Below are 20,524 nucleotides of genomic sequence, written 5' to 3'. Positions count from 1 at the left end.
GAGGGGGGGGCGCATTCCCAGGCTCGTGGGGGGGAGGGGGGGGGGGGGGGGGAGCGGCGCATAGATAGTACCTGGCCATTTGGTGATTGAGCACCGGGTGCGGGGTACAAACCCATCAACCATCCCTCCCCCACCCAGTCAAACCAGCGCCTGAGCCTGAGCAGAAAATAAGACTCCTGGAACCTAATCTTCGGGGATAAGGGTGTGTGCTCAGGGAAGCCTCTTCTTTCCTTTTTCCCTGAGCAAAGAAACCTAGCTAATTTATGGTTTCACTGGCAGTTAACTTATCTCTCGGTGACAACAAATACCTTTTCATTACAAAGGAGAGGAGCTAGGTAGTGAGCGGCCCCTGGGCTACACATGGAACTCATTTACCCCTCCCTTCCCCACTCCCGCTTTAAACATAGCACTGCCAACTTTATTTTCGGGCTAGCTGCCAAGGAGAGAACCTCTCGCATAATTACTCTAATTATAATGCAGGGCTTTATCATATTCTTCTGCTGTGCTCCACTTCCGAAATACTGAGTGTAAACATCCAAACTCCTGCAAGTCCAGGCAGCCATTACCCCGCTGGAAGCTGTCCAAGAGACACATTTTTAGGGCTTCAATTTCAATGTCTTCTTCCCCCGTTTCGGAACTGAACTTGTGCAGTGATTAGATCAGGGTACGGTTTTCTTCTGCAACTTATCCAATGGGGAGTTCTAAAACATACTTTATAAAAAGACAGTGATAAAGGCATTCACATCTGAGGGCATACTTCTAGTGAGCAGGGAAATTAGAGAGAAAGTATCTGTAATAGCCAAAAGTAATACAAGAGACAGAAAATAACATTTGGATCTGAAGAAGTGTGTTTTAAAGGAGAACTGAGGTGTTGGCCAGCCTATGGGGGCGGGGTGCAGAAGACACAGGAATGTTCTGGGATTTACTTGAGGAACGTGGAACTTTGGCATTTCCCCCCCGGGTACCATTTCCAATAATTTCATAAGACAGTATACAAAGTAGCATTCGACAAATACTGACATGCAAGAAAAGATTTTGAGAAATAAAGGTTTGAAAAGTGGTCTTACCTTCATCTGCAGTAGCGCTAGCAGGCCGCGACTGAGCTGGCAACACATGGGCGCAGAGAGCCAAGACCAGTAGCATGCTGGGCCCCATCATGTAGCAGGACCTAAATCTGCTGGCTCCTCTGTAAATGGCACTCCATTCAGGCAGTGCTAATCTGAAAGTAGAAAATAAACCAAGCAACTTAGAAATCAGAAATCATAGGACTACCGTCGCTATTTAATCAATTATTTCCTCTGGTGCATAACACAAGCATCAAGAAAAAGCTAGCTACATAGCTTATTTTTCTTTCATTCCTTACCTAAAACAAGTTTTAGACCAATTTTATATTTCTAGATCTAAGCAATTTTGGTCCAAATGTACAAAGTAAATACTGGTTTACCTGTGTTAGAATATTGTGATCTGAAGCTTTTATCCAAAGCGACTTACAATAAGTACATTTGTCAGAAGAAAAATAATCAATATATCACTGTTCAGTAAGGATGTTCATAGAAACAAGTGCAATGCATTAACAATTTTAAGGTCAACTGATTCCCCGTATACAACAAATATAGCTAGGATAAGATGCTACACAATTCAAATTACTATTTTTAAGTGCAAGAATAAATAAATACATTTACTTTAATTCAGGAAAGAACCAGATAACATTAGAAGATTGATCACTCACACACACACACACACACACACACACACACACACACACACACACACACACACACACACACACACACACACACACACACACACACACACACACACACCAAAAAAAACAACTAACCACCATACACCCATCCAGAACATGTTGGTTGTGACCCTATTGCAATTGTTGCCATTACGCCATCAGTGAGGACATTGCACACATAGCGTCAGTTTAGTGGTGACGTGCACAGAGGCACATCTGCTCACATCATCACCTCTTAAGCATCTGGCCAGGGAGGTTAACACTCGCCTCTAACCCCCATAATCCTTCTTGAGGAATTTGTTACGAGTAAAAAACTGAACTCGGTCCGTTATGTGACACCCTGTGGAGGGACAGCCAAACTATCATTTCCACACTTCCAGATCTACGGCCCTGCGGTTGGTTCTGGTCCCAGCCCCCACATGACCCCGCCGCCAGCGCACGCTCCCACGCTCGCCGGGCTGGGAGTGGCCAGCGCTCACGGTGTCCTACTCTCTTCTACATGTGACCAGTCAGGCTGGAAGCCATCTCAGCCCTGATGCCCTACAAACCCATCCTCCAAACCCCAATGGCCTGCTCTCCGTTCAGCAGAAATGAACTCATTAGAGAGAAGGAGTTGTATCTTTGTAGCCCTGTTGAAGAAGCTCCAGCCTGCGTGTGCAGGACGCAGCTTGGGCCGGACGGCCATTGTTGTTGCTGTGTCCATCATTCAAAGGTTCATTGTGTTTCCCTTCAAACCCAATTCAATTTCACTTTCCAAGAATGGCCCAGTGTTCCACAGCTGAGTGGGCTCAGCCCGGGTCCAGCAGGGATAAAGACGCCTGGTCATCCCGGCTCGGAGCAGTGAGTCAGTGTTTGGTAACGTTCCAAGAAATCCACTTCTGCTGCCAGGCATCAGGAAGTGCAAAAAGCCAACAGCCAATCACATTCCCTCGGCTTCCACCAGTACCACTAAGACAACAGGGCTTTCTTTATGTGTGTGTGTGTGTGTGTGTGTGTGTGTGTGTGTGTGTGTGTGTGTGTGTGTGTGTGTGTGTGTGTGTGTGTGTGTGTGTGTGTGTGTGTGTGTGTGTGTGTGTGTGTGTGTGTGTGTGTGTCAATATTTATGGCTTTGCAAGAAGAGAAAAGGTTCTCAACAGGTAAACTGAAAAGCATGTGGGAAGATAGAGTGATGGATGCCAAAGTGTAAGAAGTATGTAGTGCATGTCCTATAAGCAGCATGCCAGGCTGGTCTGTGGAGGATCCGAGTGCCAGGAAGCGTCGGCCCCAGAGCTCACGCAGGCCTGCTCACGCTGAGGCGCCACAGTATAAATTGGGCCCCCCCCCAAGTACTGCAGCCCCCCATTTAGCACCGTACTCCGTCTCATTTAGAGGGAGGGACGGCCGGTCATTTCATTTGCAACAATGGCTGAAGTCTGGCTAATGAAGACCGCCTCCGCATGCATAGAGAGCAAACTTCATGAGGGGAAACACAATTCACACTTGTTAATCTAAAGAACCGTCTTGGAGACACTAATGAAATAACAAAAAAACTAACAGGACCAAGTAATGAAATTATCTCTGAAAGCAATTACTTGAAGAGGTCAGTATTGAATATCGACAAAATGAGATAAATATAGATGCTTTGCATCACAGAGAATTAATTAGCAAATCAAATCTGCCTTTTGTTTACTTTGGAGACACCAAATTGACTAAGGACACCTTTGGGTTGATGATAGTGGCCTAGGTGGGTGGGGGGTCACACACTCAACACCTGGAGCCCCGCCCCCCCCCATAGCTTTCTGGTGTCACTGCAGCTCTGTGAGGGCCGTTTGGCAGAGCGGTGTCTTGTTCAAACACGCTACGCTACTTGGCAAGGCTAGTGAATGTCTTTCCGTTTCCACCTTCCGGCGGAGCAGAAGTTGAGCTGATCTTGGGTGAAGACCAAAACAGAAGTAGAGGGGTGTAAGCTGGAGCTCATCATTCATGTCATTCTTTTTTCAACTGAAAAAATCAAAAACTAAAACAATGTTGCAGCAATGCAATATGCATCCATAACACTGTTTGGGAATTCGTTTTGAATTCTACATTATTAAGCTTCCTATAGTCTGACTTATTATAGCCCCAAGCTACGAAAAAGGAGTTCCAGAGGCATAGCTACCAGATCTCAGAGATAGAGAGCATTCCTTACTCATGTCACTCCAACTGGGGCTTCCCTGAAAGGACAGCGAGAGGTAGGAAGAGCACATCATTTAATACCCACCAAACATAGTATTTTACGCTCTACCAAATTATCTCTCTAGTCATTTGACACGATGAACATCGTAGCCATAACTTACTCTGCCCTTACAGAACAGAAGCCAGATTTCAACAACGTCATACAAGACACCCAATCCACAGTCAGAGGTATAGGGCCACAGGCAGAGGTATAGGGCTACAGACAGAGGTCTGAGGCCCCAGGCAGAGGTCTAGGGCCTCAGGCAGAGGTCTAGGGCCCCAGGCAGAGGTATGGGGGCACACTAGAGGTCTAGTGCCATAGGCAGAGGGTTAGGTCCACAGGACCAGGCTCTATTAGCGCTCAGTGCTCTCCCTGACTCCGCTCCCCTGCTCCCGTTCAGCAGCGGTGGCTCTCTGCCCTCTATCAGCTCTCTGCCGGGGGAGAGGCCGTCTGCGGGCTCCTCCACCAGCCCCGTGTAATTCAGGGCTGCAGTTCGTGTTACCGCACTGGACAGGGCCCCGGGGCCCCAGCCCAAACAAAACAAACATGTCACAGTGGTCTCATCGCGCTACAAAGGATCCTCCACCACCGCTGCCTAGAGTAACCAGCACAACAACATATATCCCTGGGATAGCCAGTGCTCCACTGCGGAGAACGGTTCACGGACACAGTTATCTCTCGGGGCAGACGGGCTTATTGTTCTCGTTGGGTGGTCCCTACTTGGAATTGAAATCACTGCCTCCCAGTGTTCACACCCTGCTTGTATGATCCATGAGGAGGGGGGGTTGCAGTGACGTGCAAATTAAATGGACTTATGTGTGGAATTTGGTGCATCGCAAACAATATCACCATGCCAAGTCACTGTTGGGTTCATAACATCTGTCTTCCACTGTCACACACTCTTCCTAAAGCCAGCCCAACCGAGTGACATGTTCTCAAACCATTTACATTGACCATTTAATATATGTCCATGGATTATATATATTACCCAGTCAACGTAACACTATTATTGTAGATACCTCGTTAAACCTAAATAAATTAGGTATTTTAGTAAAATTAGGAGTCTTTCCGTGTATACGTTTAAAAAAGAAAATATATCTTTGGTCAGAAAATATCTGATTGTGACCGAAGATATTTACAATGTTCCATTAACCTATATTTCAAAACGCTATTATGGTACACTGATGTTTCCTGTAAAGAATTACGTTTACACACACAGTTTCATTTTGCGTCTATTTATACAATAGAAGCTGTTCAGTGGCTATCTGTAAGACTAGATACTTGCATTTCAAGAAGCAGCTTATCAGTCAAATGTGCAACACACAGGGTAAAAACATAGACCTATCAGCAAGTGTTGTTGATGTAGAAGATGACACAATATATCGATTATTGCAAATCACCGAAAATCAAGATCAGATAAGCATGAAAAACGTTGATTGCCGTTTAACCTGAAGTGTGTGACATGTGTTTCACTGTTTTTCAGTCTTCAGACCAGGACATTAGTGTGTTCCTCCTGAGAGGGGCTTTACTGCTAGGGGCCCCGGAGGAGCTTTGGGGGTGGACTTGTTTTCCCAAAAGCACTTCCATGGAAGCGTGGATTGTTTTCCTTAATTTCGAGTAATAGCCTACAAAAAATAGTTAAGAACCAGGACATAATCGTTTTCTGATTCATCGTTCAAAAATAAAGATGACCTGAACACATCTGAAAACACATACCCTAACATTACAGCCAAGCCTCTTAGCTCTCATTGAAACAAGAAATCAAAACCCTCAAATCCGTTGAGCAGCCAGAATCTAACTAGAAACTTTAATCTCAATTCGGACTTTATATACCTGAACCATTAACTCACCTTTAAACGAAGCTCTGCAGGGTGAACCCGGGCTAGTTTGATGGAGAAACTCCACGGCTCAGGATGGTGAAAACTTTCAAAAACACGAATAAAAATCCAGCTCAGTTCTGAGGTCCGCGACAAGGTACGAACAAAAACCAGCGAACAAAAACCCTCCGGCGGACTGGAGCGTGTTTCACCGCCCGAGCATCAAAGCCCCGGTACTCAGCCGAGCGTGGACCTGTGGACCCCGCGGACCAAGAAAAAATAAGCTTTACCGAGCGATCTTCTCCGGTTCAGAGCTCCTCTGGATCAGAAGAACCGGCGGCAGAGATCCGTTTGGTGGAGGAGAGACGCGGTGTCGCCTCGTTATGCTGTAGGACTCGATCCCAAATCCTTTCGCTCCCGGTGGGAGAGTCAACTCAGCTCCGACCAACTACTTCCTAAACTTTGGAAACTTACAACACAAAAAGTGGTTGAAGAATTCGAGCTCTTTGAAGTACAGCCAGGTGATCTACAGCGTAGAACTGTTCGGAGCGTTCCGGGCGCTGGGCTTCAAGACGACGTGCTGCACGACTTGTGGATTCCTCCCCCCTCCGATCTCAGACTAGGCGCATCCTGGAGGCTAGTCGAGCCCTCTCCCCCGTCCCTCCTCACCCCTCTCAGCCTCTCTCCCCCCCCGGCCCGGGCCGGCCGAGCATTCTGGGATTGTAGTTCTCCCAGCTAAACGTAGAGCAACACTCGGTTTTACTTTATTCCGAAGTCCTATTCTGGGCCTACTTGATAGAAAATAGCCTAATTTTGTTTCTTAATGATGTAGATAAGGGGTCGGGAGGTTTATGAAGTGGCCTAGAATAGTCACAATAGATACATTTTGTATTGCAATGTCCACACTTTAAATTATCACATTTTAATTATTGTTTGCCCATAACGCTTTATTAAGGTCAAAGGGAATGCTTAATTCTGACTTTATAACTTTTTGCCATCACAAAAATGAATGTGATAGCACAATAAAGTGTGTTTACATAACAAATGGACGCACGGTGGACAAACCAGGACAGGGATGACCTGAATGAAATAGATAACCAAAATAAACCGTCGATGTTTACAAAAACGCTACACAAATTATATGTTTACAGAAATGATTATTAATTGTGGGATTGTAAATATAAAATAAGATCAATGCATTTTTCTCTGCCACTCCCCTACGGTGTACTGATAAGAAATGTACGAGCTGATATGTGTGCAGGAGGTCGACTGTTCATTAACGTGCCGTCCAGGGCAGCTATGGAATGCCTTTGTTGTGGTGACATAAGGATAGTATTGGCAACATTTCAAAGACCTCAACAGTGGAAGATGCATCTGGCAAGTAAATGAATCCCTTAAAAATATTGTGCCTCATCAAACACATATATATCTAAGGATCATCATGTGGTCTTTGATACCCAGTCAACGTCTCCAAGTGATTGATAACCAATACAGCTGACTGACAAATTAATCTCAGCTTGGTAGTCAGATGAAAGAAGACGGGGAAAAGGGAGTGGAGGAATGACGCTTGAACATATTTTACTGTTGCATTAACCTTGCATTGTTCTTCAACCTCCACTGAAGGCAGTGTTGTGCAGACATCCTTTGCAATACCAAGCGATAGAGCCTGAGAGAGCAAACCAGCCTGGTAACTCATCTGTTAGTTAGTCAACACGAAAACAACAAACCAATGCTATTATGTTGGTGACAGCATACCGGAAACATAAAGCTTCATGGAAGATAGATTCAAATATTTCCAAGCCCGCAATTATCGTCCACAAGATGAAGCAGTGTGATTCATGTTCCTTTTATGGAACGTATGGAGAGTATGAATGAAGGTTTTTAGCACAACGCTGGAGCTACAGTGTTATGTTTGGTCTGTAAAACTGCAAGGTTTTTACCCAGATGACCCACTGATCTCAAGTCTGCTTTCCACCAAGGAGGAAACAGGGACGTTGACTTCTGTCTGTGAAGAAGAGACTCACTGAGACCGTTAGAGAATGCAGTGAGCGTTTCAGACATGATTCAGGAATGAAGCGATGAACCAAATAATTGAAAAAAATTATATTGATCCATACAGATCATTTTGAGCTTTTTAAAAATAGGCCAACATTTCGCATGCAGTGTGCATGGTTATCAGTAAACATCTAGAACTCAGATTTTCTTTCAAAAGGCTGATCAGTCACATGGCCATAACTTGATAAAATTGTTTCTGTCTAATTAGACATGCCAAGGCTGTCGTTTCACTCTGAAGCCCCTTCAGGAAAGTTAAAAGAGAACATTTGCACTAAAGAAGAACAGCAAGTCTAAAAACCACTACTAGGGTATTCTAAACCGAGCAATGTTTACGAGCAGAACAGTTACAGGGAGAGTGGAGGCCTACAAACCAACCACATCTTACCGTTTCATTGGAGCAGATATTGGCTAGGCGCGCACGGCACCAAACTTTGATGTTCGGTACGGTTTCACAGCGACCGCTTTTATAGGCGCCGCTTTAACGTCATCACTTCTCCTTCTCTCTGGTCTTACTGATGGAGTGATCCTGGAGGTGTGCGTCAGCGAACGGTGAAAATAGATCCACACTGCCAGAGTAGAGAGTAAACATGTAGGAATAAGGTACATGTGCAGTCAAAGAAGTGTTGGGATGTGTTCCTCCACAATAGTCCTAAGAAGAGCACAAGGCCGTGCTGTGGGAGTGGGATTGACATCTTATCTGGAGTGAGGAGGGGAAGGAGAACGAAAACAATCCACTTCGGGGTACGCTCCAACACTGGTTGACCAGCCAAGTTCTTTGCTTAATTGTTTATTGAGACAGAGGGACATCAGTTCATTTTGTTATGGGTTCTGATGATGTACAAGGCTATGTATCCTGCCTCCCTATCAGTATTGAAGTGGTGGGCATAAAATGATATGGAAAAACTAACATGAGGTCTCGTTTGGCAATAGCATATGAGGTAATCGACCTTGAAGACAAAGCCAAATAGTTGCATAACATAAAAGTCAGAGAAATGATGGATGGGGTGGATTCATTTCCAGGAAGATTAATCATTTGTTTCATTTCCATTATTTTCTGAGTCTGTTGGGCACTTTGGGCTGTGTCTGTCAGTTGAATCTTCACCCCGTCGGAGAAGACAAAAGCTGTATCTTACAGACTGAACTCTGTGTTAAGATCAGGCAGGGCACTTGTGATCACTCCTCTCTTCCTTTCAGTCTAAGGAAATCTGCCGGACAATATGTAGGAGCCCAGAATGCCCTTATGCAAAAGCAAACCGAAGATAGGCAAAGCCGTGAGTCAGCCTGGGAACAAACAGCCTGCCGCGCCGGGCTCAGACGGGACAATATCGCCCCAGAGGCTTTGCATGGCGATTTCCCTAGCAGCTTCTTCACAGCCCAGAGTGGTCTGTTTGATTGTCCTTCCCTCTCTTGTTTGCATTCCATTGTTACCCTGGAAGTACAAATATCCTCCTCTGTGCACCCTGAGCCTCGACGGGCCCTCTGCAGAGACCCAGCCCCTCGCTGCAGGGGCCCAGCCCCTCATTCATCCATCAGCGGGCCCCCATCTTGTATGGGGGCCTGCAAACACCCCCCCCCCACACACACACACAAAAACACCACCTCCACCTCCACTAGCAGACTCCAGCTATACTCGACCCATCCCCCCCACCCAAAATAACACACATACACACACAGTCACACACACAAAGGCAGAACCCCCCCCGCCCCCCTACCTCTACCAGCTCTTTGACATGATGCCGTTGTGGCCTTTAGGAGCCTTTATGCAGGCTGTTGTCTGAGGCAGATTGAAGACCCCCTTTGTGTGTGTGTGTGTGTTTGTATATGTGCGTGTGAGTGACATGGCGTGCGTATGTGCTTTGGCGCGCGCGTGTATATGTATGTTTGTGTATGTGGTTGTGAGTGTGCATGCGTGTCATTTTGCTTGTGTGTGATTGTGTTTGTGTGTCATTTTGCTTATGTGTCTGATGTGTTTGTCCTTGTGGGTGTGAGTGTCAGTGTGTGCATGTGTGTGTGTCATTTTTGCTTGTGTGGGTGTGATTGTGTTTGTCATTGTGGCTCACTGGCCCAACCAGGCTCATTCAATCTGGCCCCTGATCATCCTCCTGTATAATTGTCTGACTCATTAATTCCCTCACTCTCCACCTCAAGCTGGTGTGTGCTGAGCGTTCTGGCGCCGATTGGCTGCCGTGCATCACCCAAGTGGGTGCTACACACTGGTGGTGGTTAGTGAGTTCCCCCCTTCACTGTAAGCGACCTTTAGTGTCTAGAAAAGCGCTATATAAATTAAATGAATTATTGTGTGTGTTTGTGTGTGTGTGTCAGCCCAGCCATGCTGCTCCACGGCGGGCGTCCCGTGAGGGGGCTGACGCGGCCCTCGGCGTGGAGGGCGGGAATGCGGTATGAATGGAGCCGTGTGTCTGGCGCTCCACCTGCTGACAGACGGACGCCGTGTCTCCGGCGGGGCCTGGGGATCCGACGTCGTCGCCACGGTCCGTTACACCGAGGGGCAGGCGTCCGGCCTCGTCCCTCACACCGGGCGACGGCGGCCGTTTGTTTTGGTTTCCGTCGCTCCCTTTGTGGGGAGGTTTGGTTCCGGGGGGGCGACGGGACAAGGTTGTTTGGGGGGACGGCCACGCCTGCTCCATTGTTTTAGCCCTGAAGCCTCCTTCCTTCTGGATGGGAGGCAGGGGTTTTGTTGCATCTCTGCTCGGCTATTGTCATGCAGTCACTTCTCCCATGTTGCTGGATAACGTCCTACAGAGTGTGGAATCTTATGTAAATGAGGAGGGGGGAAGGGGGGAGAGGGGGAGAGGGGGAGGGGCTCAACAAGAACATACAGACAGCATCTTGTCTGCACATGTAGAGCACACCTAGTTCATGTGTGGGGGACAAACCAAGGCAATATACAAGAATGAAGAAAAACAAAGTGTGTTGCTTTCTCTCACTTAAGTGTTTCCACAATTATATCATGTCATTTTAAAATGATATTTCTATGTTACAATAATGAACCATAAACAAATTCTATTGGTATTCTACAATCCAAAATGCAATCACCAAAGGACAAAAGTGGAGCTCTTACAGCATCCATTCATAATATCATCCAGCATAAACAGAAAGATAGTTTCAGTTATTTGATGCACTGTGTTGGCTTTCTTTCAGATAGTCGACATGAGGCCTTGGTAGGCCCTCTGATATCTCAGCCACCTGACCCATGTGGACCCGTGATCCAATCAGAGCAAACCGCTTCATATGGTATGTAGACTTGAAAGGGGAATTCATGTTGCTACATGGGCTAAATGCGTACAGACGTGGTGTAGTCTGGTTCATTTAAAAAGTGCTCCACCCTTATTCTGAAGATCCCCAACTGGCAACTTTAATACAGAGTTCTATTTTCCAGAAGTTTATTAGTGTGATATAATATACAGGGTATGCTAAATTCAGCAGGTTAGCTTACAGTACAGAAGTATTCAAAAGCAGTGGATCTGAAATGACAGAGACTTCTTGATTTCTTGATTTCTCGTTAATGATTTTTGATTTGTCAGATGGAGCTGCTCCTCTGTGATGAAGTGTCCTAATTCACTGTAAGCAGCTTCGGATGAAAGCATCTGCTAAACTAAATAGTAAACAGCACATACTTAGCTGATGCTGTTGCACTTGTGCATGGAGCGACCTAGATATGTAATACTTTGTATTAGCAGCCTCATCACTGGGCCAGTGGGGATGGAGAGCGCTGGAGGTTCTGCGTTGTTTGGTCCGACCATGCTCTTGAAGAGATTGCATCTCCATAATCAATATAAAGCGAGCTGCTACCCCATGCATCTCGCCCCGGGCCTGCGGAGCGTTAAACTGTACCATTCAGGAAACTAAACAAACATTCTTTTCCCAGCGTAAATACTCTGCAGAGTGGACGCACGGCGAGAGCCATGAAAAATAATAACAGATGTGTGTTTGGACGAAGCATAAAGAAAGCGGACAGGGGGGTTTCAAGCCCTCGTGCTGTGAAATGTTGTTGAGGAGTTTAACTAAACTATGACCACACACATTTCCTGTTAAACTTTATTTTTCGATGGCACATACATATACAAAAATACCCACCCAGGGAGTGAGAGAGATAGAAAGAGAGCGCTCGCGCGAGAGAGAGATGGAAAGACAGAGAGGGTGACAGAGATAGAGAGGGAGAGAGAGGGAAAGTGTTTTAATAGCCTAGTTAAATATATAAGATATTTGTTATATAGGTGACATGGGGGGGTAATATGTACCTGGCCACTGCTTTTAGGTGTTGCTCTTTTGAACTCAGGAAGTTACCACATCCTCTACAGGAAAAATGAATTCCAGACATTTAGGATCTGGCAAAAAAATACAATGTATCCCAGATATCCGTAATAATTCGGTCCATATGCAAGACTGATACAGAACCATCTTGTAGGTAATCTTCCCATTGGAAATCTCTCTAGGTCAACATCTAGTAGGTGCTTTGGGAACAGTTGTATTGCTTTCTCTTGATGATGCAGGATAGGATTGGTTCATGATGGAGGGTACCTCCTGGGTTCTGGGCTTACTGGGGAGATCGGCTCACCATGTGTGAGGGTCTTTGCTGGGCTAGTTGCTAGAAAAGAAGACACACTGCAGACCCTCCCCCCATGATGTCTCCGCTGTTGCTCCAATGTTTCAGCATCACCTCGCTTATCACACAACACGCCCGCCTTTGAAGTGGACGCAGACCGCCATTCAATTAGGAAGAGACAGACGTTCACTAGCTTGTGCTAGATCTGATTATGGACTCTTCTCCCAACCTTGCGCGCGCACGCACACACACACACACACACACACACACACACACACACACACACACACACACACACACACACACACACACACACACACACACACACACACACACACACAATCAGTCATGACCCTCCCTCCCACACCCCACTCCTCCCCAATCTAGATGAGGTACTTGGGGATTGCCCTATGCTGTCTGGATCACCTAATGCCTGCTGGTCTGCTCTCTGGCCTGTACCTAATTTCCCCGCCACTGCCTAATCAATGAAGATGGACCAAGCAAATTGTGTGTGTGTGTGTGTGTGTGTGTGTGTGTGTGTGTGTCCGGTGTGTGTGTGTGTGTGTGTGTCAAAGATGACAGTGTACAAGGTTTTTCTACCACAAAAATCTCTTCAAGATATTATGCCTCCACAAAGAAACTGATTCCCTAAAGAAAAAGCATTGAATGAACTTGGTGGAGTAGAAATGATGGCCCCAATTACATGAACCTAGAATGGAAATATTGAAACACATGTTGTGTTTGGAACGAACGAGGAAGAAGAAAACGTGTAGAGTAAACAGCTGAAACATAACGCTGGTATTATGTGTGTGTGTGAGGACAGGAAGACTTCCTGTCTCCATCACTCTGGAGACTACAGCCACGCAGGGGAAACTGACAGCACCGGCCCCCCTGAACACAGCCTGCTGCTGCTCCAGGTCCGGCTATGATGGGCCGCTCAAACCACCTTCTATTTGAGGGAAAAACATCAGTCCTGGTTTAACTCGGGCTCATTATGGTGGAAGTGGGTTTCAGAGCCAGGAAGTTTCATTGCTTTCCAAATAAACCTCGCCAAACAGAGCAGCAATCCAAATTCCTCATTTCAGCGGAGCCTTAAAACCCAGAGTCCTGAAATCCTTCAATAACACATTGAGACTAACGTGGTTTCATCTGAAACATGAAGGTCCGGACCAACTCAACTCATCTTCAATGCTGCAAGGAGAATGGAGAGAGAAGATGTCTAGTTCTCTTCTGCTTTTCTCCTGAGCTCATTCCCCAACACGTAGTGGAGGCGACCGCGTCTGAAGCCCGCTTATGAAACCCTATCGACGCTCCAGTGAGGCCTTTGAACCGCATTCTGCTATAGGCTCCACCACACAGGGCTTTCATTAGCCCGCTGAACTCCCAGCAAATCACTTCGACTTTGATTATTTCACTTTGGCAGAGGATCAATCGATGTCGCCCCGATGGGATCAAAATCGCTATCCAAAAGAAATGAAATAGCAGCCTTTCTGAAAACAAATGACAAGCAACAATGTTCTCATTCAGGCTTGTGGGTCACATAATGTTAAAGGGTTCAATATCATTAATGTAGGGGCAGAGAGAAAGACAATTCAACAAACAACTCCATGTGTTGGTGGAAGGAGGTGCTTGTCAAACTAGTGTAAACAGCTAGCTTGGCCTGGTTCTCCAAACTGACATAGAAACCCACCCACCCCCAAACCGTGTGCCCCAAACACAAGCCCACCCTACCCCATCTCCTCCTCAGTGTGGCGTCAGCTGCAATGAGCTCCAGATGTGGCTGGCCCCCCTCCAGTCACGGCACTGGATGTGGTTGGAAGGTTGCAATGGAAACGCCACCCACCATCGGACCCAATGAAAGTCTCTAGACTGCAGTGTGCTGCCTGCTTGCTGCCTTTTTTCTCCTTTCGTTCATGGACTCCGTCTCGAAAATGGCGTGAACAAAGGAAAAAGAAGGAAGGAGGGCAAAAAACGGAGAGAATACGGAGGGGAACCCCGCATTCACTTGGTTTTCAGTGACTGTTTCAAAAGTTCTTCGTCTCGTTTAAGTACGTTCAGAAACAACGACGTGCTGCAGTCCCTTGCACTCATTTGTTTTTTGTTTTTAAAAATACACAAATGACGCATCTGTTGTGAATCAGCCAAGACGCACAATCCTGATCACATTTATTAAAGAAAAAGCGCTGAACTTACGAGTTTTTATGCCTGCTGCACCGGAACGCTTTGAGATCAATCCCGTTGTCAGTGTACAATTACAAAACGGGCTGAGGCTTAAACTATGCTGAAAAAAACCCCATAACTAAATAAAAAGCAAATCAATAGACTGTGTCCAGACAACTTTGTTAAAATGCTGGCGACCTGGTTGGCTGTTATGATCCTTCACAAACCCAGATGGTAGAATACATTGTTCCCCTTATTGAGCCGAGGCCTTCGCAGAAAATGTGAAACAAAGCCAATGTGACCACTTAATCTCCCCAATGTCACATCCTTCAGGACTTTGTCAACATTAGAAAGACAAATATTGTTCTTACAGTTGGTGATTGAGATAGTATTAATTCGGACATCGGCATTAAAGTGTAGCCTATTTGAGGAACAAGCTGCCATTTTCTTAGCCTCAATGTAGTGGCAGAAATATTTTTACCTTGCTAATTTCTAACAAGTTATATACAACAGAAAAGCGGCATGAGGTCAACCGGAGAGCTGCAAGCTTCGTGCACATCGTCAATTGGTAAAACACCCAGTTCCAATTACAGTGGGCCAGACACCAGAGCCAAGGTTGGAACGAAAGCTCCCCCTTCTGGTGAGTGAAAGGGCTACACGGAGGCAAGAATGAATGATGCATTACCCTGATCATGTACTGTGTAGGCCTATCCCTGGTATTTTAGACGTGGTTTAATATCAAGCAATTTGGAACAAAGGAAATTGTCCTATTGCACACCAGCCCACAATGATGTCTCATGGGAAATAGGCGCTCTAGGTAAATTGCAGGAGTTACCAAGAGCACGATTTGGCTCCTACAAATGCAACTCATTTTCACTTCAAATACAACACTGAATGATATTACATGAGGGGCTTTCTTATGTCAAGCCCCATTAATGTACAAAATGCAATTTGGAGAATTTTTTTAAAAAGCTTATTAAAAAAGGCAACCTGTCCCCAAAGTAGTTCAAATGGTAATCTGTATTTAATATAAAATGCATTCAGTCTTTTAGCAAAGGAGCAGCCATAGCCACAAGGGCTGACGACTTAAGGTGAGGGATCAGGCTCATCTTCATTAACTTGCTGCTTGAGTACTTGTTCTTGACAGCCTGTTGGAAGGGGAACAAATCAGCACAACAATGATCTAGAGTCTTCCATAACATGTCTCCAATTATACTGCCTGCTTTTCCAAGCTGAAACTTTGTTTTGCCTTCATTGACCATCACTACATTCTTGGCCATGTGCTGCATGATGGGCTTCAGGTGGCCCTCGTCGTAAGTAGCGTAGTGGTGCTGCGTGGGCGACTGCAGGAGAAACACGCTTTAGATCACTAGAATCTGGAGAACTACAATGAACCATTGATCATTGGTCTCACCCATGGAAGGTCCTCCAGCAGGAGCTGAGAGAGGCCCAGCGAAGCAGCGGCGATCTCTGAGGGCCGGTAGTGCACCATTTCATAATCCATCAGGGTCAGCTCCATAAGATACTTGGCAAGGGTATGCTTTTCCACATTGGACTGGAAACAAAATGGCTAGTGTCATCGTTTACACACCATTGTGAATGGCAAGGAGTTATTTAACCTATGCCTTTCATGCAACACATTGAATTTAAAGTCAACTTGGTATACTGAATAACTAACCAGCCTAGTATACATTCAAATTCACAAGACGCCTGGAAATGAATACTTCATTCACTAGCAACCCCTACTTACACTTGCAGCCTTGGAGGCCCTCCTGAGAAAGTGTAAAGGCAGAGGACGTCCAAGGTTGAAGTTAAGGCCCCTGAGAATCATCTGCTCCATCAGCATAATCTCAGCTTTGGTGAAGGCGTCATCAGTGATATATGCAAAGTCTGCTACCTCTGGACTGTAGATCTCCTCATACTTTGAGGCCACCAACATTGCAGTCACACCTACAAGCTGGAGCTTCTTGCGAGACACAGGCTGAACCTGCAAGTGCAGAGGAAGGGATAAGTATTTAGTTGAACATGGGCCACCAAAGCAGTGACGACACAAGTCCCCACTATACCAACCTGTAGAAAACGATCCAGAATGGCAACCGTGAGATACAGGGTCTCTTGCAGCAGCTCGAACCTCGAGTGAACCTGGATCAGCCAGTCGATCAGAAGGGCCCTCATTCTTTCATTGATCTCATAGCCTTGCATGTAATTGGGACGCACACTTTGTTTTTGATAGAGAAGAGAAACCAGTATGAATAAATACAGAGCCATCTGGTGACAAAACATTGGAATACATCCATCTGGAAGTGTTACTTACCTCAAGAGCCATGAGATGGGCATAAATGTCCTTCACATATTCAGCACACATATGGCAGCGCCACATCCTGGTCATCGATATCTTCAAAAGTAAGGATAAGGTGCGAGAATGACTCGCAGAGTTCCTCCTCTTTCATGGAGATGTCGGCCACCTCTTCAAGTAGGGATGGCAGGGGGATTTCTAGAGCATGAAACGGAGCTACTACTGCCACACATGTCTGATTGACCTTCTGGTTCAGGGCTGGTTTTGCGGTACATTTGAAGGGTAAACTGGAATTAGATCCCCCCCCCCAATTAGAAAAATGTGAAAACAATGATAGCAAAACAAATTGACATTTAGTGGCATTACCTTTGCATTCATATGCAAAGGTATGCTGCTTGTAGTCATATGCTGCTTGTAGTTGGATGGAACAACACTTTAGTTTTAAAAAAAACTGTGTGTCATGGAATTATTAGGAACTTATTATTTAAGAACACGTTTTCGTCAGCTAATCAACGTCATCTTCATCAGCGAATGGCAGAAGCATGTCGCCTTTAAAAATTGTTGCTCATCGCTAGACCTAAATACAATGGCAAGTGGGCCCTGGGCGCAGTGTGAGGCTCCTACTACTAGGGGGTGCCCCCACACCGCTTCTCAAAGTAAATAAATAACATAAATAACATATTATCACAGCACATTTCACTCACTAATGGCTGACTAATGGCTCTGCAATTTCGTTAAGTGTCTTCTTTGCAAAGAAGCCGAAAACTTGCTATTTATTTTTCTGTAGAACTGAGGATGAACAGGAAGGGTTGAGCTGTCCTTTCTTCAACTCGCCTTATTGAAAATAGCCTATAATTTATACAAAATTACACTAGGCCTCAATCATGTACTGCTTTACATTGGTTTTATTTTCACACTTTACGCCTTCCAACAATGAGACTTGACGACGATTTACTTCTTACACTCTGGTCGGTTTATATGTATTTAAAGTCAATTAAGTCATTTAAATAAAATAACCACTCAATTCATGGGTGGAAATAAAGAATAACACAATAGAAACAACTTTCAATAAATACAATTGTTTAACGGGACTTATAGCAGCAGTTTGTCAGTAATCCTGTTTCACTCCAGGACCACCAACACAGTCCAGCCATCCAGGGCCGTGGACGCCTGCTTCTGTCTTCTTCACCGGCCATCCCTTCTGTTCTCAGTTCTGATTCAACGCCTGACCCCCTGGGGCCAGTGGTCAGCGCAGAGGGGGTCATGACAGGGGTCTCAGGAGCCCCTGCAGGGGGCCATCGAGGGCCACCTGGTGAGGTAGCTGGAGCTTCTTGTTGGCATGGCTACGGAGCACGGGGAAGTGCTGGAGGAGCAGCTCACACACGTCCGTGTGACCGCGCTCGGCTGCCTACACACATATCAACACACAGACTTATTATAGGCTTAAATTATATTAAAAGGCTCAGCGATTTATTCATGATATCATCAACGGAAACATGAGTCAATCAAATGTTCTGTTGAAGAGAAGATTCTACCATAACGTCCATGTTTAGCTGAAACTACGGCTTTTGAAACGAGGTCCAAAATACTTTAAAAATGTTAAGTTATCGCTGATGCCATGGGCAGCTATACCCCATGACGTGGACAGGGTATGGATCTACTACAGTAATATACTACATTAGTATATTACAATTATATTAGTTCATCTCGAAACCCCAAATGTGAAAATATCAAAGTAGTTCTTTATTTGATGTTCTTTATTGATTCATTGATCAATGATTATCAGACGAACTATGGAGTTTGTGTTGCTTCAACCCTCCCAATCCAATGGACTAGCTCAGTGTGGGAACATAAGGTTTGTGGTCAGTGGCTGGTCTCCTTCTACGTACGTAGTGGATGTGAGTTGATGGCCAACTGCCCAATGTCAGAACGCATCGACATCGCAACGGGCAGATAGGGGTCTGGTCTATAGACTGCCTTCCCCCAGCCCCTTTCTGCTCGGATTGAAACCCCCGACCGACTACACAGTCGACCCCACAAACCACCCCCAGGCGGGCCGGCATCACCTTGTGTAGCGGGGACGCTCCGTCGTCGTCACAGAGCCGCGGGTCTGCCCCGTAGCGGAGCAGGAGCCCCACCACGTCCAGGTGACCGCAGTAAGCTGCGCGGTGGAGCGGTGTGGCACCCCCTGGCGTCTGGGGAGACGAGCAGGCGCCGCTTTGGAGGAGGAAGGCGCACACGTCAAGGCGCCCGCTGCGACTGGCGTAGTGCTGGAGCACAGGGTGACGCAGAGCTTGAGATTCATATACACAGGTTGTTCGTAGTAGAGGGAAGGGGTCTCTTTGGTGCACAGAGCGGGGGCCACAATGAAGTCAAATCTCCTAACCTATATGCCCCCTTTCCTTAACCTTTGTGAAAAACGTCATCGGGTCAAGGAGATATGAAAAGGTGCCTCCTTTCGAACATAGGAAAAGACAGCATTGTTTAAAATGAATTCGGCTCCACTTTTCCTAACCGACGTCATTTTGCGACGGTGAGTATTGCTGACCTCTAGCGTCTCTAGCGTGGAGTACAGTTTTCCGAAGTTGGACTACAACAAGCGCTCTTTCGATCCATGTTCTTGTCGTATTGCTTTCAATCAGTTTGTCACCAATAGTGATAATCACTTAGGTCGGACTTGGCCAACGGAAATATTTTGGGCCACTTGAATCCCAATTCACATGTGAAAGAAAAGAGGCTCAACTTATGTTGATGTTGAAATTAACTGGCCCCAGTAGTCTTTCTTAAATCTGAAGTCGGCATTTTCTTTTTATGGTGTATATTGTGAATAACAAGCAATAAATGAATTTATTTCAATTCAAATAATGTTTCTGGAATTGGTATCCATTATCTTTTTTTTTTCTTCTCTTCTCCTGCTGTACCACGTTTCTCATGCATTTTCGCGTAGAGTGGGTAAACTTTGTCGGTGGCATGCATGGACCTATTAAAGAATGGCATGTTGCTTTAAATATTGCCGCCGTAGACGATATGGGATAGCACTATCTCCTTTCTTTTCGTAAAGGTTACTCAGGAGTAACCTATGCTAAATGAGGGTTAAAGGAGGCATTAAGACTCCTTTCCTCCAATTACTTCTGGGATATCTCGTTAGGATAAGAAATTTCCTATGCAAAAAATAGAATTCGTAGAGGCCCTGGGCGTCCTCACCAGAGCGGTGTATCTGGAGGTGTCCCTCAGGTTGGGGTCAACACCCGTCTTTATCAGGGATTTCACCCTGTCCATGTCACCGTCCATTGCAGCACACCAGATACCTGTATATATAAAAACACAGTTTACCTAGTTATGTCTTAATTAGATAAATTCAGTTTGTCTTAACTAGTAGTTTTTAACTAGTAGTCCGACATATTTTTGCCTGGGTTAGGAACTTCGTATTCTGACTGCTTGCCCGCTAACCTCTTTCAAAGTCCATCTCATCCAGGGTTTGATAAACACTCGGTGCAGAACATGGATGGGTGCAGCATGAACTGTGCTCTTGGTCACACGCCATGAGGAACTTTCAAAGAAAAGGTTTTACTAACAGAGAGGAACACCCATGTAAGACTCTCTCTCTCTATATATATACTACTAGTGTGTAGGGGCCAATCTCTAAACATCCTGCCGTTTACTGGTTCAGTTCCGGGTTTCTTCTTCTACGGTT

General features: G+C 45.7%; 3 protein-coding genes across 6 annotated transcripts in view; all 3 read right to left on the bottom strand.

Annotated features, from left to right (window-relative positions):
- The window catches only part of fgfr1a (fibroblast growth factor receptor 1a), a 31,198-nt gene extending 24,831 nt beyond the window's left edge, over positions 1–6,367 (bottom strand). For all 4 annotated transcript variants that reach the window (XM_079737993.1, XM_079737994.1, XM_079737995.1 and 1 more), the window contains exons 1-2: positions 5,789–6,367; positions 1,068–1,219 (exon numbers count right to left, since the gene is read on the bottom strand). In XM_079737993.1, coding sequence (XP_079594119.1) covers positions 1,068–1,158 — 91 coding nt within the window. In that variant the 5' untranslated portion in view covers positions 1,159–1,219; positions 5,789–6,367. The remainder of the gene's footprint in view (positions 1–1,067; positions 1,220–5,788) is intronic.
- On the bottom strand, positions 4,189–16,709 carry LOC307088283 (G2/mitotic-specific cyclin-B2-like; the record flags this gene model as incomplete). The annotated part of the gene is made up of 5 exons (XM_079754135.1): positions 4,189–4,208; positions 15,751–15,877; positions 15,949–16,089; positions 16,285–16,521; positions 16,605–16,709. 5 exons carry the CDS (start codon positions 16,707–16,709, stop codon positions 4,189–4,191), a joined length of 630 nt encoding a protein of 209 aa, XP_079610261.1.
- Positions 16,710–17,748: 1,039 nt separating this feature from the next.
- ankrd39 (ankyrin repeat domain 39) lies at positions 17,749–20,469 on the bottom strand. The gene is made up of 4 exons (XM_079743106.1): positions 20,281–20,469; positions 20,035–20,138; positions 18,897–19,100; positions 17,749–18,238 (listed from the first exon to the last, which is right to left on the bottom strand). Exons 1-4 carry the CDS (start codon positions 20,372–20,374, stop codon positions 18,092–18,094), a joined length of 549 nt encoding a protein of 182 aa, XP_079599232.1. The 5' UTR covers positions 20,375–20,469; the 3' UTR covers positions 17,749–18,091.
- Positions 20,470–20,524: the final 55 nt, after the last annotated feature.

This window comes from Pollachius pollachius, assembly GCF_949987615.1.
Source record: "Pollachius pollachius genome assembly, chromosome: 1".
Taxonomy (NCBI): domain Eukaryota; kingdom Metazoa; phylum Chordata; class Actinopteri; order Gadiformes; family Gadidae; genus Pollachius; species Pollachius pollachius.
This window is presented reverse-complemented; position numbering and strand designations above follow the sequence as displayed.